Source organism: Jatropha curcas, chromosome 4, assembly GCF_041381405.1.
Source record: "Jatropha curcas cultivar XTBG-Jc1 chromosome 4, XTBG_Jcur_1.0, whole genome shotgun sequence".
NCBI lineage: Eukaryota > Viridiplantae > Streptophyta > Magnoliopsida > Malpighiales > Euphorbiaceae > Jatropha > Jatropha curcas.
In genome coordinates, this window is record NC_143154.1 from 27,286,638 (window position 1) to 27,305,067 (window position 18,430).

The following is an 18,430-nucleotide window of genomic DNA, read 5'->3' on the forward strand; positions in this document are numbered from 1 at the left end:
TTTCTCACCCACCATTTCTGCGCCACCTCCAGCCCACCACCGCACCACCACCTCCTCCTCCTTTCTTCCTTTTCTTCTTTCTTTCTTTCTTTTCTTTTCTTTTCTTTTCTTTTCTTCTCCTTCCTTCTTCCCTGCGTCTATCTCTGTGTGACTGGCGAGAAACAGCAGATCCACTGCGCGCCGCCCAGCCCTCGCCGCCTCTCTCCACACCGCCAGTCGACCTCCGGCCACCAGCCCCATTTCCGGTTAATCGAATTCCGGCAACAATATATTAGGTATAATTTAGTTTTAGTGAATGAAATTAATTGTTTGTAGGTAATTTATTTAGTTAAGTTAGGGTTCTTGAATTTATTTAGTTAATTTATTTAGTTAATTGATTTAGTTTAGTTAGATTAATTTTAATAATTTTAGTCGATTTAGTTAATGTTAGTAATATTAGTTAATTAAATTAATTTTATTATTTGAAGTTAATTAATTTAGAAATATTAGTTAATGAAATTAATTTTATTACTTGTAGTCAATTAGTTTAGTTAAGTTAATGTTAGTAATGCTAGTTAATTAAATTAATTTTATTATTTGTAGTTAAGTAATTTGGTTAATTTAATTTGATAATTGTGAGTAGTTAACAGTTTTATAATTTTAGTATTGATTTAATTAAGGTAGTTTAAATATAATGTTATTGTAATGTATAATTTGGATTGTGTGGTGATGTTGAGATTGAAGGAGGATGGGAAAATGTTGTTTGATTAATTGCCCGACGGATGGGCCGTATGGATTGAATATTTGATAAATTGTTGATATTTTAACAGGAGGATAGTCCAACTTTTAAGGGAGATGCTGCCGAAATTTCGGTAGGAATTAGATTATTTTTAGAACTCTAATAGATAGTACGAATTAAATTATTATTGTTAGTAATATTATATTATCAATCATATTATTCTTATTAATACTATTATTATTATTAATATTAGTATTCTTATTAGTATTATTATAAAATATTACTTAACCTTTTATTTAAAGTTGATAAATTAGAATAAATATATAAATTAGAAAACTATATATATATATATATATATATATAGTTTAATTTAATAAGTGAATTAAATGACTGGTAACCAAAACTAATAAACGAATGTGAAATATAATTTTCCGAATTAGAATTCTTACTTAGAATTTTCTTGTTTATTTTAGAGGATTATAAAAATTCAAAAATGCGAGGACAAAAGCTGGAAGCATGTGGCTAAAAAGGCAGTCCTTTTAAAGGACAATAAAGAACTGTGAGTAGTGTTAGATAACTAGTATCATCCGCTTGCATTCATGCATTCACGGCTAAATGTTATCATGCATTATTTTGTTGAATTATCATACTGTGATGCACTATTTGTTGATATTAAAAATTGTTTGATTATTTGTGTTGTGACTATGCTGTGCTTTGTTTGTGTGGAATTGGGATGAAGTGGGTCACCATGGGTTTGTGAGACCGTTACCGTTATATGGATCCCGATTATGATTACCGTTACCGTTATATGGATCCTGATTACCGTTAGCCGGGTAAATGGGAGATCGGCGCCCCCGTGTGCACCTACCGTTACCGTTAACCACAGGTTGACTTCTTTATTGGGCGCACCGGATAATCTAGATTTGATCGCAGCCCGCAGGGTGGCCTCCTGTTGTGAGCGCCTGATGATCTAGATTTGATGGAGACGACCGGGTTGCCTCCTGTTGGTATAAAAAAAAAAAAAAAAAAAAAGAAAAAGAAGAGAGAGAATGGAAAAACAATGAGAGGGCTGATCAAGTGAGGATTAGACCGGTCGGCCAGAATGGGGGATCGGCTCCCTGGTGCACACGTGAGAGGATGGGCCATGTGGGAGGACGGCTCATCGGGGGTTTCGGTGACTCCACTGACTAATTTCCACGTGATGTGATTATATGAAGGTGATAATAATTGTGATTGCTGTTGTATTGCCATTTGTGTGATAAACTACATGATCATATACTAAATCGGCGATCAGATAAAAATATTTTAGCATCTGTGTGATTGTGTGGGGTGAGAGGGTTATCTAACCCTACTCATTGAGTTTGGCGCTCACCCCTGCCTACTTATTTTTTTTTCAGGTAATAGAAGAAAGTCCTATGGAGTTGAAACATTAATTATAGAAGACTGTTAATGAGAAAATAATGAAGTAAATGTACAGGTAGAGTTCCGCAATTGTATTCCAACTGGGTTGTAAATGATCAAATAGAGTATAGACATTTATTATGTGGGTTGTACTTTGGATATATATTTGTGAAATAAATTATTGGGCCTGAATCCATAATTATGAATAGAATGTAAGATTTAAATAAGTTAGGCTTACTACGGGCTTTGGGGGCCTTAAGCCCACCCAGGTCCTAGTGCCGGTCCGGCCCACGGAAATGGGTCGTGACAAAGTTGGTATCAGAGCATTAAGTTGGGCCTTAGGAATCAATTGCGGAACATAAGAAATTGAATATAAAACTCCTACGTTGGGATCGGCCGTAACCAACAAAGGAGAGACACTAAATAGGAGACGGTCTTGGTGCAGGTGGACGCACTGTGCACTAAGACAGTCACAGAATCATAAATAAAATAAATAATAAGAATAAATAAATAGATAAATAAATGGTGAAAGATAATTATATCTATAAATAATGATATTTTAAAGGTTAGTTAAAGCTTTGAAACACAGAAGAAATTAGAAGGAAGTGCAGTGGCCTGATCAACCAGTGTACTCTTTCTAATGGAAACTGTGTCCTTAGCTTAAAAATTTAAATTTTCTCCTATGGAATAACATTTAGATAAGAGGATAAGTGATATGTGCTTAATAGGTTGAAGTAAATAATAAAAGCATGCTAGTGTTATTTAATATATGTTGACTGTGGAATACATGCTTGAAATTGCATAGATTTGTATATATGTGTACGTACAGCAGGGGTATATTGAGAATGGGCTGCTAGTCTTAATTGATAAAAGAGTTAGATGATTCGGGGTCAAGGACATTAGGATCTATTTAATGAGGGTATTGATTTTAGCGTATTTATTTGATGAAGTTTACATGATATGGTTGGTGGAATTTATTAGAACTGTGGAGATAAATATTTTTCTGGATGGAATAGTTACATTAATTAGTATAAATACATAACTAATTTTTATAAGGTTTAAATATTAAAGGATTTGGTGTGATTTGCTATAATAATTGGTGATGAGTATTTTTCATAAAGAATAATATTGGTGGAATTATTATACCAAGTGATTTTTAATTATGAGAATTAATTACTGCTTGGTGAAGAAAAGTGTATTGTAGCATTCATCAGCTATTTCTTTTCAAGGGTATGAATATAGGGAATAATATAAATTATTGTGGTTATAAGAAAAGTAAATTGTGATTCTTAGTAAGAGATAAAGTACTCTAATCTTTATGTACTTAGTAAAGGATATTGTGTGGATTGTGGCATCTTATGGTTTAATATGGTACAAGTAAGAATTAAATCTAATGGTATTTAGCCTTTTGATATTTAAAATAATTGTTGCACACTCGATGGTATGTGAATTACAAATAATGATTTTTGTTTAATGGGAGATTCTATAATCTGAGAAGGAGTTAATGACTCCATAAGGGAATTAAGGTACTTATGTTATGTAAATAGTGGGCTATGATGATTAAGTGTTTTGATGAATGACATCAGACATGGAGAGATAATTGTCCAATTATTGAATTGATATAGTACTACTGAATTAGATAAGTAAGGATGGATCTAGTCCTGTTATTGTATGGATATTAAGAAGAATCAATTACAGAAACGTGATGAGTATAAATTAGTATGATTTAAATGAGGATAATTATTATTTGGAGTTTGATAAATTTGGGTCATTGTTATTAAAATTGATAAAAAAAAAAAGGAGTGATGATGTATTAGGGGATTTAAGATAAGGATTTCTATATTTTGGGATTTCATGAGTGTAGAAAAATTGTGGTTTACAAGTCATGAAAGAGTTATGGATCCATGTGTAATATAATTAAGATCCTAGTACATGTAGGATGTTTAACAAGCCAGACTAAACTTATGGAGCAAGTATAATAAAATGAAAGTAAAAGATAGACTTTCTACTTGAGAGTAAGAAATTTTTTTGACTTCTGTCATTTGACAGCGTCTAGTTAGGATATAGTTTTATGAGTTATATGAATCGAATCCATATAATGAGCTTATAAATGTATTATGTACAAGTGATGAGTGTTATTAATAGTAATAACTGGGAATAAGAGTTGATGAAGAATCATGAGGTTCAGCTTGAGGTGGCGATGAATATGAATAAATGTAATGTCTTGATGCAAAGTAGTTAGAATAAGAAATTCCTATTACTTAGTGCATTTTTGTAAGTTACTTAGTTTATTGGATGGAGAAAGGGAGATATAATTATGCCTCTAGGGAACAGAAAGGTATCTAGAGTATTTTATACGTCAATGAACTAATTAAGTTTTAATTTTACTATTCATTTGGAATATTGAGATTTGTATAAGAATAAATAAGTGGATTTGGACTAATTTTAACAAATTTAGTAAGGAGGATACACATAAGTATTCGAGGATTGAAAACATAAACTATAATATTATTGGATGGGTAACGAGATGGTTAAGATTACATTTTAATTATATTGGAACGCCAACTCATGTGTGTCAATTAGATAAATTATTAGTTTAAATTACCCATGGAATGATTGAGGTACTAATTAAGGTGAGAATTATTGAAATATAATTCAGAGTCAATGTAAACCTATTCCGAATTTCTTAGTAATTGGTAGCAATTATGATTGAATGAATATAATTGTGTTATAAATGGCAGCTTGCGACATATCTTGTGGTTTAAGGGAATACTTAATTAATTAGGTCCATTGAGGATTGGTACATTGTAACTCCGATGTTGAAGGATTCAATGAGGTATTAACCTTATTTGGAGTAAAGAATATAGAGATAACATAATTGAGGTTGAGGATATTCCTCGATCGTGTTAGGTATAAATTTTACAGATGATAGACATTAAGATAGACTTGGAGAAAAGGAATAAACCAATGATATTATTATCTGAATATTCATAGGCATTCATGGGATTAAGACAAAGGACATCGTCTAAACAGGGTTGAATTATGGGTTAACATTCTTAATCTCTTACTTAGTTAGAGCAAAAGGCACTACTTGTTTAGGATTCGTGATTTCTAGATACGTAAACTTAGGTTTAAAAGATTGATTAAAGACAGAAGAAATAAGTAAATTGGATATAAACGACAGTTTGGAGAATTTTACATTTTGATTTAGCTTGTAAAATATATATATATATATATATATATATATATATATATATATATATATTTTACAAGCTAAATCAAAAATATATATATATATATATATATAGGCTGGATTTCTTCATGGAATCGAGTATAATAGAATGGCATTTGCAAATTTTAGAAAATACATTAAAAATTATTTGGCATGGCAATAGCTAACAGGGCTAGTTGCATAATTTCTAGTCATAATTAGTTAAGAAATGGTATGGTATGACAAATTGGAAAGAGGAATAGAGAAGTTAATAACTAAAATAGGGACTTGATGGTGAATTTAAATTTTCTCTACATAATTGATGCACTACTTGTTTTTTATGGGATTCTCATTAGTAGGATTTGAAAAGAGATTGTGTATCTATCTTTAGTTGGAAAATGGTTGAGTTGATAAATGGATGATGAACTTGGGATAGAGATTAGGATCTCCTATCAGTTGATAACAACTAGCTAGAGAAATTGCATGATTTTGTTTGAAATAAGCTTGTAGTAGTGCCATAAATTGTTCTCTTAATTGGAAATGATCAAATAGTACTTAATGGCAGCATTTGATAATAATCGAAAATCTCCTTGAATTGGCAGCAACCATCTTATCTAATTATAAACTTCTTCCATGATTATTGGAGCAATGATATTAATATTTGGAATTTATGGAAAATGGATGAGTTAGCATGTAGGTTTTGAATTTTGAAATAAGGATTCTAAATTGGGATAGTAGTAAATTTGAATATGTGGATTCTTGTATTAGAAGACTTAATACTTGGTTTGTGTATGAGCGTCTTATTGAGCAATGATTATTGCCTATAATAGCTAATGAGATTAATAACTCTTACTTGAGCAGAAGTTATAAGGGATTTAAATTCTTACATGTAAAAGTGAATATTAGTGTCGAATCTGTGCTTGGGGTTATGAATATTTGACTTGAGTTGACGACTTGGAGATATAGTACGATTCAAATTTAAATTAACTATGGTAAGGTGGATATCTAAACATTGGAATGAATAAGTATTCTCCTGATTGTGAATGAAATAACTTTTAGCAGTTGCACCATTATGTGAGAAGCACAACCACCATTATCGTAAACAACTATTGCATCCTAGTCTATTGTTACTTTTAAAATTCGAGGACGAATTTTTTTTTTAAGGGGGGAAGACTGAAACAACCCGAATTTTTATTTTCAAAGATTTTCCAATTAAATTTAATGAATCAACAGCCTGGAAATTAATATTAATATTTTAGTGCGAATACTGTGAGAAACCGGATCGAAAACCGATTGAAAAAGCTGAAAACCAGTTAAAAATCGATGATTTGGGCCGAATCGAATCGAACCGAACTGGTTCGACCCAAACCATCTAGAAAATTCTTTTTTTTCTTATATCCAGCGCTGCACCTTCATTTCTCACCCACCATTTCTGCGCCACCTCCAGCCCACCACCGCACCACCACCTCCTCCTCCTTTCTTCCTTTTCTTCTTTCTTTCTTTCTTTTCTTTTCTTTTCTTTTCTTTTCTTCTCCTTCCTTCTTCCCTGCGTCTCTCTCTGTGTGACTGGCGAGAAACAGCAGATCCACTGCGCGCCGCCCAGCCCTCGCCGCCTCTCTCCACACCGCCAGTCGACCTCCGGCCACCAGCCCCATTTCCGGTTAATCGAATTCCGGCAACAATATATTAGGTATAATTTAGTTTTAGTGAATGAAATTAATTGTTTGTAGGTAATTTATTTAGTTAAGTTAGGGTTCTTGAATTTATTTAGTTAATTTATTTAGTTAATTGATTTAGTTTAGTTAGATTAATTTTAATAATTTTAGTCGATTTAGTTAATGTTAGTAATATTAGTTAATTAAATTAATTTTATTATTTGAAGTTAATTAATTTAGAAATATTAGTTAATGAAATTAATTTTATTACTTGTAGTCAATTAGTTTAGTTAAGTTAATGTTAGTAATGCTAGTTAATTAAATTAATTTTATTATTTGTAGTTAAGTAATTTGGTTAATTTAATTTGATAATTGTGAGTAGTTAACAGTTTTATAATTTTAGTATTGATTTAATTAAGGTAGTTTAAATATAATGTTATTGTAATGTATAATTTGGATTGTGTGGTGATGTTGAGATTGAAGGAGGATGGGAAAATGTTGTTTGATTAATTGCCCGACGGATGGGCCGTATGGATTGAATATTTGATAAATTGTTGATATTTTAACAGGAGGATAGTCCAACTTTTAAGGGAGATGCTGCCGAAATTTCGGTAGGAATTAGATTATTTTTAGAACTCTAATAGATAGTACGAATTAAATTATTATTGTTAGTAATATTATATTATCAATCATATTATTCTTATTAATACTATTATTATTATTAATATTAGTATTCTTATTAGTATTATTATAAAATATTACTTAACCTTTTATTTAAAGTTGATAAATTAGAATAAATATATAAATTAGAAAACTATATATATATATATATATATATATATATATATATATATATATATATATATATATAGTTTAATTTAATAAGTGAATTAAATGACTGGTAACCAAAACTAATAAACGAATGTGAAATATAATTTTCCAAATTAGAATTCTTACTTAGAATTTTCTTGTTTATTTTAGAGGATTATAAAAATTCAAAAATGCGAGGACAAAAGCTGGAAGCATGTGGCTAAAAAGGCAGTCCTTTTAAAGGACAATAAAGAACTGTGAGTAGTGTTAGATAACTAGTATCATCCGCTTGCATTCATGCATTCACGGCTAAATGTTATCATGCATTATTTTGTTGAATTATCATACTGTGATGCACTATTTGTTGATATTAAAAATTGTTTGATTATTTGTGTTGTGACTATGCTGTGCTTTGTTTGTGTGGAATTGGGATGAAGTGGGTCACCATGGGTTTGTGAGACCGTTACCGTTATATGGATCCCGATTATGATTACCGTTACCGTTATATGGATCCTGATTACCGTTAGCCGGGTAAATGGGAGATCGGCGCCCCCGTGTGCACCTACCGTTACCGTTAACCACAGGTGGGCTTCTTTATTGGGCGCACCGGATAATCTAGATTTGATCGCAGCCCGCAGGGTGGCCTCCTGTTGTGAGCGCCTGATGATCTAGATTTGATGGAGACGACCGGGTTGCCTCCTGTTGGTATAAAAAAAAAAAAAAAAAGAAAAAGAAGAGAGAGAATGGAAAAACAATGAGAGGGCTGGTCAAGTGAGGATTAGACCGGTCGGCCAGAATGGGGGATCGGCTCCCTGGTGCACACGTGAGAGGATGGGCCATGTGGGAGGACGGCTCATCGGGGGTTTCGGTGACTCCACTGACTAATTTCCACGTGATGTGATTATATGAAGGTGATAATAATTGTGATTGCTGTTGTATTGCCATTTGTGTGATAAACTACATGATCATATACTAAATCGGTGATCAGATAAAAATATTTTAGCATCTGTGTGATTGTGTGGGGTGAGAGGGTTATCTAACCCTACTCATTGAGTTTGGCGCTCACCCCTGCCTACTTATTTTTTTTTCAGGTAATAGAAGAAAGTCCTATGGAGTTGAAACATTAATTATAGAAGACTGTTAATGAGAAAATAATGAAGTAAATGTACAGGTAGAGTTCCGCAATTGTATTCCAACTGGGTTGTAAATGATCAAATAGAGTATAGACATTTATTATGTGGGTTGTACTTTGGATATATATTTGTGAAATAAATTATTGGGCCTGAATCCATAATTATGAATAGAATGTAAGATTTAAATAAGTTAGGCTTACTACGGGCTTTGGGGGCCTTAAGCCCACCCAGGTCCTAGTGCCGGTCCGGCCCACGGAAATGGGTCGTGACAATTAATAATTTTATTATTTATTAAAAAAATAAAAAACATACCATTAACACTATTAAAAGTATTAATTATTACCTTTATTAATGTTCAAACTAAAAAACAGAAAAAAATAGGAAAAAAAAAGTGCCAAATAAAGTCATAATATTGTGACATGTCAACTTCTAAGTTTCTGTTTTTAAATATTTGCATAGATGATACCTCATATGTGACTTTAGACTTATTTTAAGTAGTTTTTTAATTTATAAATTCAAACCAAATATTATTCTATTTAACAAATTTTCTAATTAAAAATAGGTTTAATTGATTTAAAAGTCAAATTAAAAGGCCCATAAATAAGATAATAATGATAACAATAATATATTTTTTTATTAAAACTATGACAATTTTAATTTTTAACAAAGTATATTAAGTTACACATGTCATGCGTGCACACACACTCTACACTTTTTATTGAAATTATTTCACATTAGCCACAATAATATTATTATAATAATTTTACTGCATCTAGGATTTTTCATCGAATGAAAAATAAAATATGTAATAAAAAATTATATTATATTAATTTAATTTGTATACCATGCTTAAAGATTTTTGGTAAATAACATAAATTTATGTTGTTAAATTATTAATTAAGACATTTATTTTAAAAATTAAAATTTGATTTGTGCAATGTTATTTGTTTAAATTAATGTAATTTTTAAAAAATTTTTAAAGTTACATGATGATTTAAAAATGACGAAATTAATTTTTTATTTATAATTTTATCTTTAATTGTAAGTGAGGATGCTATTGTTACGAAACGTCGAAATTATGGTAAAATTTACAAAAAGCTCAAAATATGGTGAAATTGTAAAAACCTAAAAAATTCGGGGTGTAATTGGTCCATGCAATCCTGAAAAGTGAACTCAATTGTAGAGGAAATCTCCTCATCAAAGTGGCCCAATTTCCCGTCAAAATTGTCCTACGCTTAGCAAGTTAAGCCGCGTCGGCCCAGCACAAAAAAAGAAATTCATATCTAATTTTTAGGTTTCAACTTTTTATTTGACCATAAAAAAAAAAACAAAAAAAGAAAAGCAAATTCCAGGAAATGTTTTCGCTCCAAGTAACGTGAAAATGCGAAACCCAAAGAAACCTTCTTCCTGGATTTAGCATTTCAAACCTAAAATCTCCTCTATCAAAACCGCACCTAATCAAGAGGATTTCGATTTTCCTTTCCATTTCTACGCTTACTGTCACGAATGCATTCATAGATTTTTTTTTTTTTTTTTTCATTCATTTTCCGATTCGTTTTCCAAACTCATCTTCGATTCCGCGAGTCAATGGAAGCATCTAACGCCCGAGTTCACTCATTTAGGCAGACCGAGATTAATTGGGATAAGTAAGTGTTTTAGTGATTTAATTTTTTTTTTCTTTTTGGTTTAATTTCCTTTTCCGTTATGATTACGTCTGCGTCTTGTTTGGGTACGTGGAAAATGGAGGAAAAACCGGAGAGAGTTATTAACTAAAGCTTTTAGAATTATGCACTAAAACTTGTCCATTTTTGGAAGTAATGCAACGGTTAATGAGGCTTCAAAGGTAAATTAAACCTCCAATGTCAAAGGTAAGTATATGTCAATTTGGATTCCATGTCTATTGAATCGGTTGTTTTGGATAGGAAAATAAGACTTCCATTGACTTTTTGGATCTGGAATCGTGGTATCTATCTTAAGTAGCGTCTTAAGATCAATGTCAACATGTTTTGATAGAAAGCCGAGGAAAAAATAGATGTGAAATTGAATGCATGTGAGGGATTGTATGTCAAAGAAAGTTAATGAGTAAATGTAAACTGAAAGCTTGATGTTATCCGTTGAAATCTTCTAATTATAAAACTGGATAATTTCAATATGAATGTAGCTAGAAATTACTCTTTCTTTTAGGAAATGTTTTGAGTACTATCTTACGGTGAAAACTACTGTCTACTGGGAAAATTTAGTTTCACCTTTCAAGTTTCAAGTAAAGTATGAGGTTATTACAATTCTATGTTTTTGCTTCTTGTTTGAGATCTAATGCATTTGGAATTTGGTGAGGAAGTTACTAATTGGAGAACTTATATTAAACATCTTTTAGACTTGTAGCGTTTGTGAGCAAATAATCAGCAACAGGATGGCACAAGTTAAAAAATTGAAAATACATCCAAAAGGAGGCAGAAAAAAGCCAGTAAATGAATGCTCTCTATGCCTGTCGTCTCTAAGTAGGTCTATATATCATTGGTAGGGTTTTGTTGCCCAATGAATATATTAGAGCAGATAAAACTTGAGATCCATGCTTCTGTTTGTTAAGGCCTCTTTTTTGCATCTTGCTGATTGCTAGTCATTGGAAAACTACACCTTATTAGCACTTCTATAGAAGCAACTTTTGGTAATGCATTTAGCAGCATGTTTTAGTAGTTTATTCTAAAATCATTTGGACTTGTATCCTTGTATTTGTGGATGTATGCATGCAAGTGTATTTGAAACATAAATTGAAAATGCGTACTGTCTAATCTTAGGCTCATTAACAGAGTGTTATTATCATATCCGGTGAATCTGGTTAAATAGTTAGTGAAATACAAAATATTTAAATAATAAAACAGCTAAACTTCTAAGGCATTTGCACTCGTATTGGATGTGTTAAGAAGGCAACTCTTCCTCAGAATGTTCATTTGAAAACTCTCCTTTTAGAATCTAGATTTTAGCTAATCAATACTTTTGTCATCTTGGCTTTCCTTTTGATGGACATTCATATTTATACCTCTTCCCAGTGATTATTCTTCATGTTTTCACTAATAAATTCTAAATCTACAATTTTCATATGTTTTTCACCTGTTTTGCAGGCTTGATAAGACCAAGTTTTATGTTGTAGGAGCTGGCATCTTTACTGGGATTACAGTGGCACTGTATCCTGTGTCTGTTATAAAAACTAGGCTTCAGGTTGCAACAAAGGATACTGTTGAAAGAAATGCAATTTCTGTTGCCAGAGGCTTACTGAAAACAGATGGGATTCCTGGTCTCTACAAAGGCTTCGGTACGGTTATCACCGGTGCAGTTCCTGCCAGGATTATCTTTCTCACTGCTTTGGAAACCACCAAAGTGGCAGCTTTCAAGATGGTTGAACCATTTAAGCTGTCGGAACCAACCCAAGCAGCTGTAGCAAATGGTATTGCTGGCATGACGGCATCACTTTTTTCTCAAGCTGTATTTGTACCAATTGATGTGGTATGTGTTTCTTGTTCTATCATGTGCATTATGATATTCATCCCAAAGTGTAAATTAAGAAAACTGAGCTATTTTTGTCTAATTCATGAAATTTATTATCTGGATTTATAGAAGTATATGAATTGAATGAAACCAAAAAAGAACAAAAAACTTCCTTCTAACATTATGAAATAAATGAATATTGGGATAAGGATAGAATTCTTTGCAAGGATAACTATGGATATCTTGATAACTATAGAAACACTTCTCTTACTACTGTTCTTTTTAATTGTTGATGAATTTCTAATTATGCTGACATGATTCCCCTTCTCCTTTCATTTCCCTAGGATAAAAAAAAAAAACCTGGGGACATAAATTTGAATTTCTTGAAGCAATTCTATTGACTATCTCTATAATGGTTCTGTTCAGGTTAGCCAAAAGTTGATGGTACAAGGATATTCCGGTCATGCACAGTATCATGGGGGTCTGGATGTTGCCCGTAAAATTGTAAAGTCTGATGGTATTAGAGGATTGTATAGGGGTTTTGGCCTATCTGTAATTACCTATTCCCCATCTAGTGCTGTATGGTGGGCAAGTTATGGTTCAAGTCAACGTGTCATATGGAGGTGAGGTATCACTGTATTTATCTTCATTTAGGTTAACATCATTGAAGAGACCATTTATCTTAGGGACTTCCCCTTATTTGTTACATGTTCTCATCCTTGATACAGCATGGTATATGACTTGTCTCGGTAGTGCCTAGTGTTGTCGTTTGTAGGGGGGAGGTGGGGGGAGGGCAGGTTATTGACACTAGCGAAAATTTTCCTGAAAGTCACAAGTAGTTTAACTGGCAACTGCAAAATGTCCACATGTACCAGATTAAGGATTGGATTGCTTGGAGTTAGGACTTAGAAATGTAATTTGTCTAATCTGACTCATATTTTGGGGAATATGGTAACAAAAAGACTGTGCAACATACAAGCAAGTTTGTGTTTGATGTTTCGAGTGGTTATCAAATACCAAGCCTATGGACATTGACACCATATTTATTTTTCAATAGCTTGAGTTTGTTTTTCATTATGCGTTCTCATTTCTTAGCAATATACTGTTTGTTTTGGATAGGCTCTTGGGCCACGGTTCCGAACATGAGGTAGCCAATCCTAGCGAATCGACGATAATGTTAGTTCAGGCTACTGGAGGAATAATTGCAGGAGCAACAGCATCCTGCATTACTACCCCATTGGATACAATCAAGACTCGCTTACAGGTACTATTGGCACTTCTTGAAACTGAACTGTCATCTTATTTTGATTATTTCTTGTAGTTTTCCTGCTCTTTATACTTTTTTTTTGGCCCCTCATTAAGTCTTGAGTCTAGTGATTCTGGAATCTGATGAGGATAAAAAATTTAACATACCCTATCACCAGTGTGTGTGTCACATGTGCGCTTGCAAATGCACATGTGCGCACACACATGGTTCTTATATAAGACAACTTATTCAATAATGAAAATCAACCCTATTTGGTACTGCAATAATTTCTCTGTTATTTATTTATTTATTTATTATTGTTATTTTTTTTTTTACAAAGGCAGTATTTCTCTATTTCAATTGTGACATTAAGAAATTTCAATTACTTTCATCTCTGGATCTGTGGAAAATCCTGACATATTCTTGAATTTGCATGTGCATAATCATGCATGTTTCAATGATATTCTTTCCATGAAAATTGAGAGGCAATTGGTAATGTGATTTGTTGGTCTTTTGATCTTGGCAGGGGGGATAACTTAAACCGGTCAAAATTAGCATAAGATTGATTATTGTTACTAAGACATGCAATATAGTTAGGGCTGCAAATTATATGAGCCTAGCTTGAGCTCATCTATGAAACAAGTTAAATGTGGGCTCAGGCTTGGTGCGTTTAGTTGAGCCAAATGCAACATTAAGCTCGCTCACAAGCCAAGAACTTTATTGGTGGATTTAGGTTTTAAATGAAACTATTTGCAAATTTTTTTTTGAAGAAATTAAAATAATTATTCAAGATATCCAATCTAATTAACCATGTTTTGTTTTTTCAATATTAATCTAGTATATATTTAACAAAATTAAAATAATATAGAACCAACAAGCCTAAGGGAGCCGTGATTCACCTAATTCAAATTTGGCTTATTTATTAGATGATCTCTACCAGTGCTTAAGCTTTGACTAACTTTAACCACTAAGATACATGGAACTTATACAGTGTTGAATTGTACATAGCTGAATAGTGTTGACTCTTTTGTGGCCCTCCATGTAGTTCATAATTCTTTAGATTTGCCTAAGCTATTGGATTTTATTTTATTTATATCATTTGGCAAATATATATGGAAGTGTTTTATTTCGACAATGCACAATCAAACAAAGATTATATAAGCAAAAGTATCTTTGTAAAATTCAAGGGATAAAAATTTTAAGCACCATGTTTTTTTTTTTTTTTTTTTTTTTGAATGGTAACATGCAACTAAACACCAACATGTGGAGCTTCATTGAGAACCAACAGTTGGATTGGTTACAGTCTTTATCATTTTTCTCTGTGGTACAATCTCTGACTCATTTTACAATTTTCTCATTTCCTGGCCACTATTTCTTGTAACCTTCTTGGTCCTTAATTATTTGCATTCCATTTTTCAAATATATTGTTTTGAAGCTCCGATTGATCTTTTTCGAGACATGTAGAATCCTCAAATGTAACTTGGAGAAGAATATTTTGAAAAAAAAGAAAAGAAAAAAAAAAAGCTCACTGAAATGCTCCTAAACTAGAATGAAAGAAGAGTATCAGAATCATATTTCTGTTGAAAATCCAACCTAGAAACCAAGCTCTTTTCTTGATATGGTTAATTGTGCTGAAGTCTCTGCTGCTTTAGAAGCAGATCATGCTTGTTTCTTTTTTCTCTGAATTGTAGTTTGTGAATCAGTGCAAATGAAGCATGTCCAGCCTAAATTCTCTTAGAAATAGAAGGAATACTTTGGAATACATTTTATACTTTTTAATCAATATAGGATTGTTCGAGAATACTTAATTTACTTTAACTAATTACTTATCGTTCTTTTTATTTAAATTTGTGTCTCAATAACTGTGAGGATATGCTTCGGTGAATTAGTAAGAGTGACTTGGGTGTTGCAGCTCCAAATCACTAGAACAACCTCCTTTGCAAATGCAAGGGGAAGATTGCATGCGTCTGACCTTCACTTTGGAGCTGGAAATCTTGTGCATCGAGACACCACTTACTATTATTATGATTTTGTCCCTGTAATTAGTTGTTTCATTTGTGTAGGTGATGGGACAAGAAAGGAAAAGCTCTGCCAGACAAGTTGTTAAAAACTTGATTAAAGATGATGGTTGGACAGGTTTATATAGGGGGTTCGGCCCAAGATTTTTCAGCATGTCAGCATGGGGAACCTCAATGATATTAGCCTATGAATATTTGAGTAAGGACATTCTCTTCTTTTAAAATGATTTTGATGAATTAACTCGTAAATTCAGGTGGTCTCCAAATGTCTTTCTTTTATAGTGTTAATTGATCCTATCTTTGCATCTGACTTTGTACTGCTTGGACACTGAACTTCACTATGAGGAGGCCTATATTCCTAACGTTCTTGTAGTCAGACTCCCAAACAGTAATTGCTTGATTTATGACTTCAGAGATTGCATGAATTATACATTCTAATTCATATGGATATAATATCTATGCATATGCTACTCTTTCTGCTTCTGTTAATATGAGATTTGATTTTTTGTTTTTAATGTATTTGCTTATTTATTTGTTTTTTTCCCTATTGGGTGGACATTCTTTCCTTCGTGTGTTTTTGCATGTGTTTATTTCTTTTTATATATATGAAGCTCCATCTAAAAACCTATTTGTTTGTCTATCTAGAGCGATTGTGTGCAAAAGAGGCATAGATGTGATCCTCCTACCAATTTTTGCTTGAGAGCTATTGCTTCTTGCCATGTGAATGGCAAAGATTTATGTCTGAAGCGGTGAAGCTGACTGTAATCAACTTATCCTTGAAGATGGCTATACTAGAATAGATACAAACAAGAATTCTCTTGTACTCTTATTACTGAAACAGAATTGCAGATTAACTGAGTAGTCAACCTCATATTAGTTACAGTTTTCAATCGGCCTTTTGGACATGGCCAATATTCTTTCAAGCATAGATTTTTTTTCCTTTTCAGGATGTATTTGAATCAATTAGAGGCTAATACAGTTGTATCCATTTTTCATTAGGCACAGCCGCACAGGCACAGCAAGTGTACTTTTATTCTAAAGAATTTTAGCTTGTTAGAAACAATTGCCTTGCAATTTTTCCATTCTGAATAATTTCTTGTATTTTTGCTGCATATTTGGATATCTGCCATTTAGCAGAAATGAATACAATCTATTATTACAAAATTTGGTCATTCTTTGTAGTTCACTGAAACAATATTACAAATTTTGTCTCCTAATTGGCTTTTCTAGCACACCAGAGAAGAAGAGTTCATCTTCGAGTTTATCGGTCTTTGGCACAACTCTCCATAGTAACTTCTTATACCCTAGCCTTGTGAACTCATCTAAGTAAAGCTTCATATCATCTTTCTTACAGAAGAAACGATCAACCCAAAGGATACCCTTGGGTCGAAGAACTCGATCCCAATCGAACAGCACAAACTGGAGAAGTTCTATACCAATCCACCCATCCAAGAACAGAGTAGAATGAATAATGTCAAGTGTATTATCAAAAAAGGGCAATCTTGAACCAATCGATAAGTATAGAGGCAATAGGCCTCTTAGTGCAATAACTTCATTAAAAGGAGCTCCTAAGTTCAATGTTGCTGTCGTAACTGTAACATTTCTTTCTCTCATAAGTGCAGCAAATGTGCCTGTTGTAGGGCTAAAATCAAGCCCTATTCTTATCTCTCCTGTCTTTAATCCTAAAACTTCATCAATAGTAAATTCAGCTGAAATAGACTCGTTTGTTGGAATTTCCCATCCTCTTTTTGAAAGATTGAAACAATCTGCACATTTAAAGAACCCTCTTTTCCCCACTGTTTCATTGGAAAAAAGACAAGAATAACCTTTGCATTTATAATGGCTCCACAATATGTTATCAGTACTAGGTGGGGTCCAAAGGGAGGAATTTATAGGAAATGGTTTACTATACTTTGGAGGTGTTCTTGATATGCATCTCCTTCTTGGCAATGGATCACACCCATTGATTATTAGTTTTTGAGCTAAGTCCCAATCATCAGGACACATGCTATACATTTTATAACTCATAAAATGATCTAAATTTGTTTGCATATGAGCACAAGCTAGTCCTACAGAAGAACTGATTATGTCCACTCCAAGAAAATTCTTTCTCCCAATTTGTCTATTTGGTTTTGGTGAAATATAGTTTTGAAGCTCACCTGAATTGAAGACTTTCACACCTATTGGTCTTTCTTCTTGATTTTCTTCACTTTCTTCAGGTTCACTAAAATCTTCATCAATTTTGCTCATTTGATCATCATCATCACTAGTAGGAGCATTGTTTGATAAACTTCTTAGATTCTCTGCAAGCTTGTCCAAAGATACAGCTATATGAAGAATTTGATCAGAAAATTTTGCTAATGCTTTGGAATCTGAATTTTCATCATGCAGTTGCTTTAGTAAAACTCCCAATTGGATTTGCAAATCAGAAACTTGGGTATGAATTGAATAAGGCAAAAGAATGGATATTTTGGATATTTTGGTGGTTCTGGTACTCAAAATGATAATTGTAAAGAGGCTAATAAGCAAAAGTGTACATAGCATTGCAAGAAAGCTTCTTGAAAGGCATTTTAAAGATCTTTGCTTTTGCATTTTCTTGAGATGGGTTTTGTGTTTCTAAAACTGTTCTTTAGGAGCTATCCTTTAGAATTTAATATCTGAGCCATTTTGACTTTGCAATAGATGGTCAGATCCTTCTGCTATTCTTTATTCATGTTTCATTTTCCCCAGATTCTTGATTTTATTATTATTATTA

At 32.5% G+C, this 18,430-nt stretch overlaps 2 protein-coding genes and 2 long non-coding RNA genes across 4 annotated transcripts; 3 read left to right on the forward strand and 1 right to left on the reverse strand.

Moving 5' to 3' along the window:
* LOC149497113 (uncharacterized) lies at positions 1–2,330 on the forward strand. The gene is made up of 3 exons (XR_016320667.1): positions 1–275; positions 1,192–1,277; positions 2,116–2,330. It is a non-coding gene; the product is annotated as an uncharacterized LOC149497113 (long non-coding RNA).
* A 4,539-nt stretch (positions 2,331–6,869) lies between these two features.
* On the forward strand, positions 6,870–9,101 carry LOC149497114 (uncharacterized). Its single transcript, XR_016320668.1, has 3 exons — positions 6,870–7,020; positions 7,967–8,052; positions 8,887–9,101. It is a non-coding gene; the product is annotated as an uncharacterized LOC149497114 (long non-coding RNA).
* A 1,132-nt stretch (positions 9,102–10,233) lies between these two features.
* Positions 10,234–16,738, forward strand: LOC149497115 (Mitochondrial substrate carrier family protein). Its single transcript, XM_089720851.1, has 6 exons — positions 10,234–10,574; positions 12,048–12,429; positions 12,838–13,034; positions 13,531–13,675; positions 15,721–15,874; positions 16,321–16,738. Exons 1-6 carry the CDS (start codon positions 10,516–10,518, stop codon positions 16,344–16,346), a joined length of 963 nt encoding a protein of 320 aa, XP_089576977.1. The 5' UTR covers positions 10,234–10,515; the 3' UTR covers positions 16,347–16,738.
* A 119-nt stretch (positions 16,739–16,857) lies between these two features.
* LOC149497116 (putative methyltransferase At1g29790) lies at positions 16,858–18,347 on the reverse strand. The gene has a single exon (XM_089720850.1). It carries the CDS (start codon positions 18,265–18,267, stop codon positions 16,873–16,875), a length of 1,395 nt encoding a protein of 464 aa, XP_089576976.1. The 5' UTR covers positions 18,268–18,347; the 3' UTR covers positions 16,858–16,872.
* Positions 18,348–18,430: the final 83 nt, after the last annotated feature.

Excerpts from the sequence above, each read along its gene's own strand:
- LOC149497115 (XM_089720851.1), top strand. The coding sequence starts at position 10,516 with ATGGAAGCATCTAACGCCCGAGTTCACTCATTTAGGCAGACCGAGATT. Across the intron at positions 13,676-15,720 it reads CAATCAAGACTCGCTTACAG|GTGATGGGACAAGAAAGGAA; the intron begins GTACTATTGGCA and ends TCATTTGTGTAG. Across the intron at positions 15,875-16,320 it reads ATTAGCCTATGAATATTTGA|AGCGATTGTGTGCAAAAGAG; the intron begins GTAAGGACATTC and ends TTGTCTATCTAG.
- LOC149497116 (XM_089720850.1), bottom strand. The coding sequence starts at position 18,267 with ATGCAAAAGCAAAGATCTTTAAAATGCCTTTCAAGAAGCTTTCTTGCA.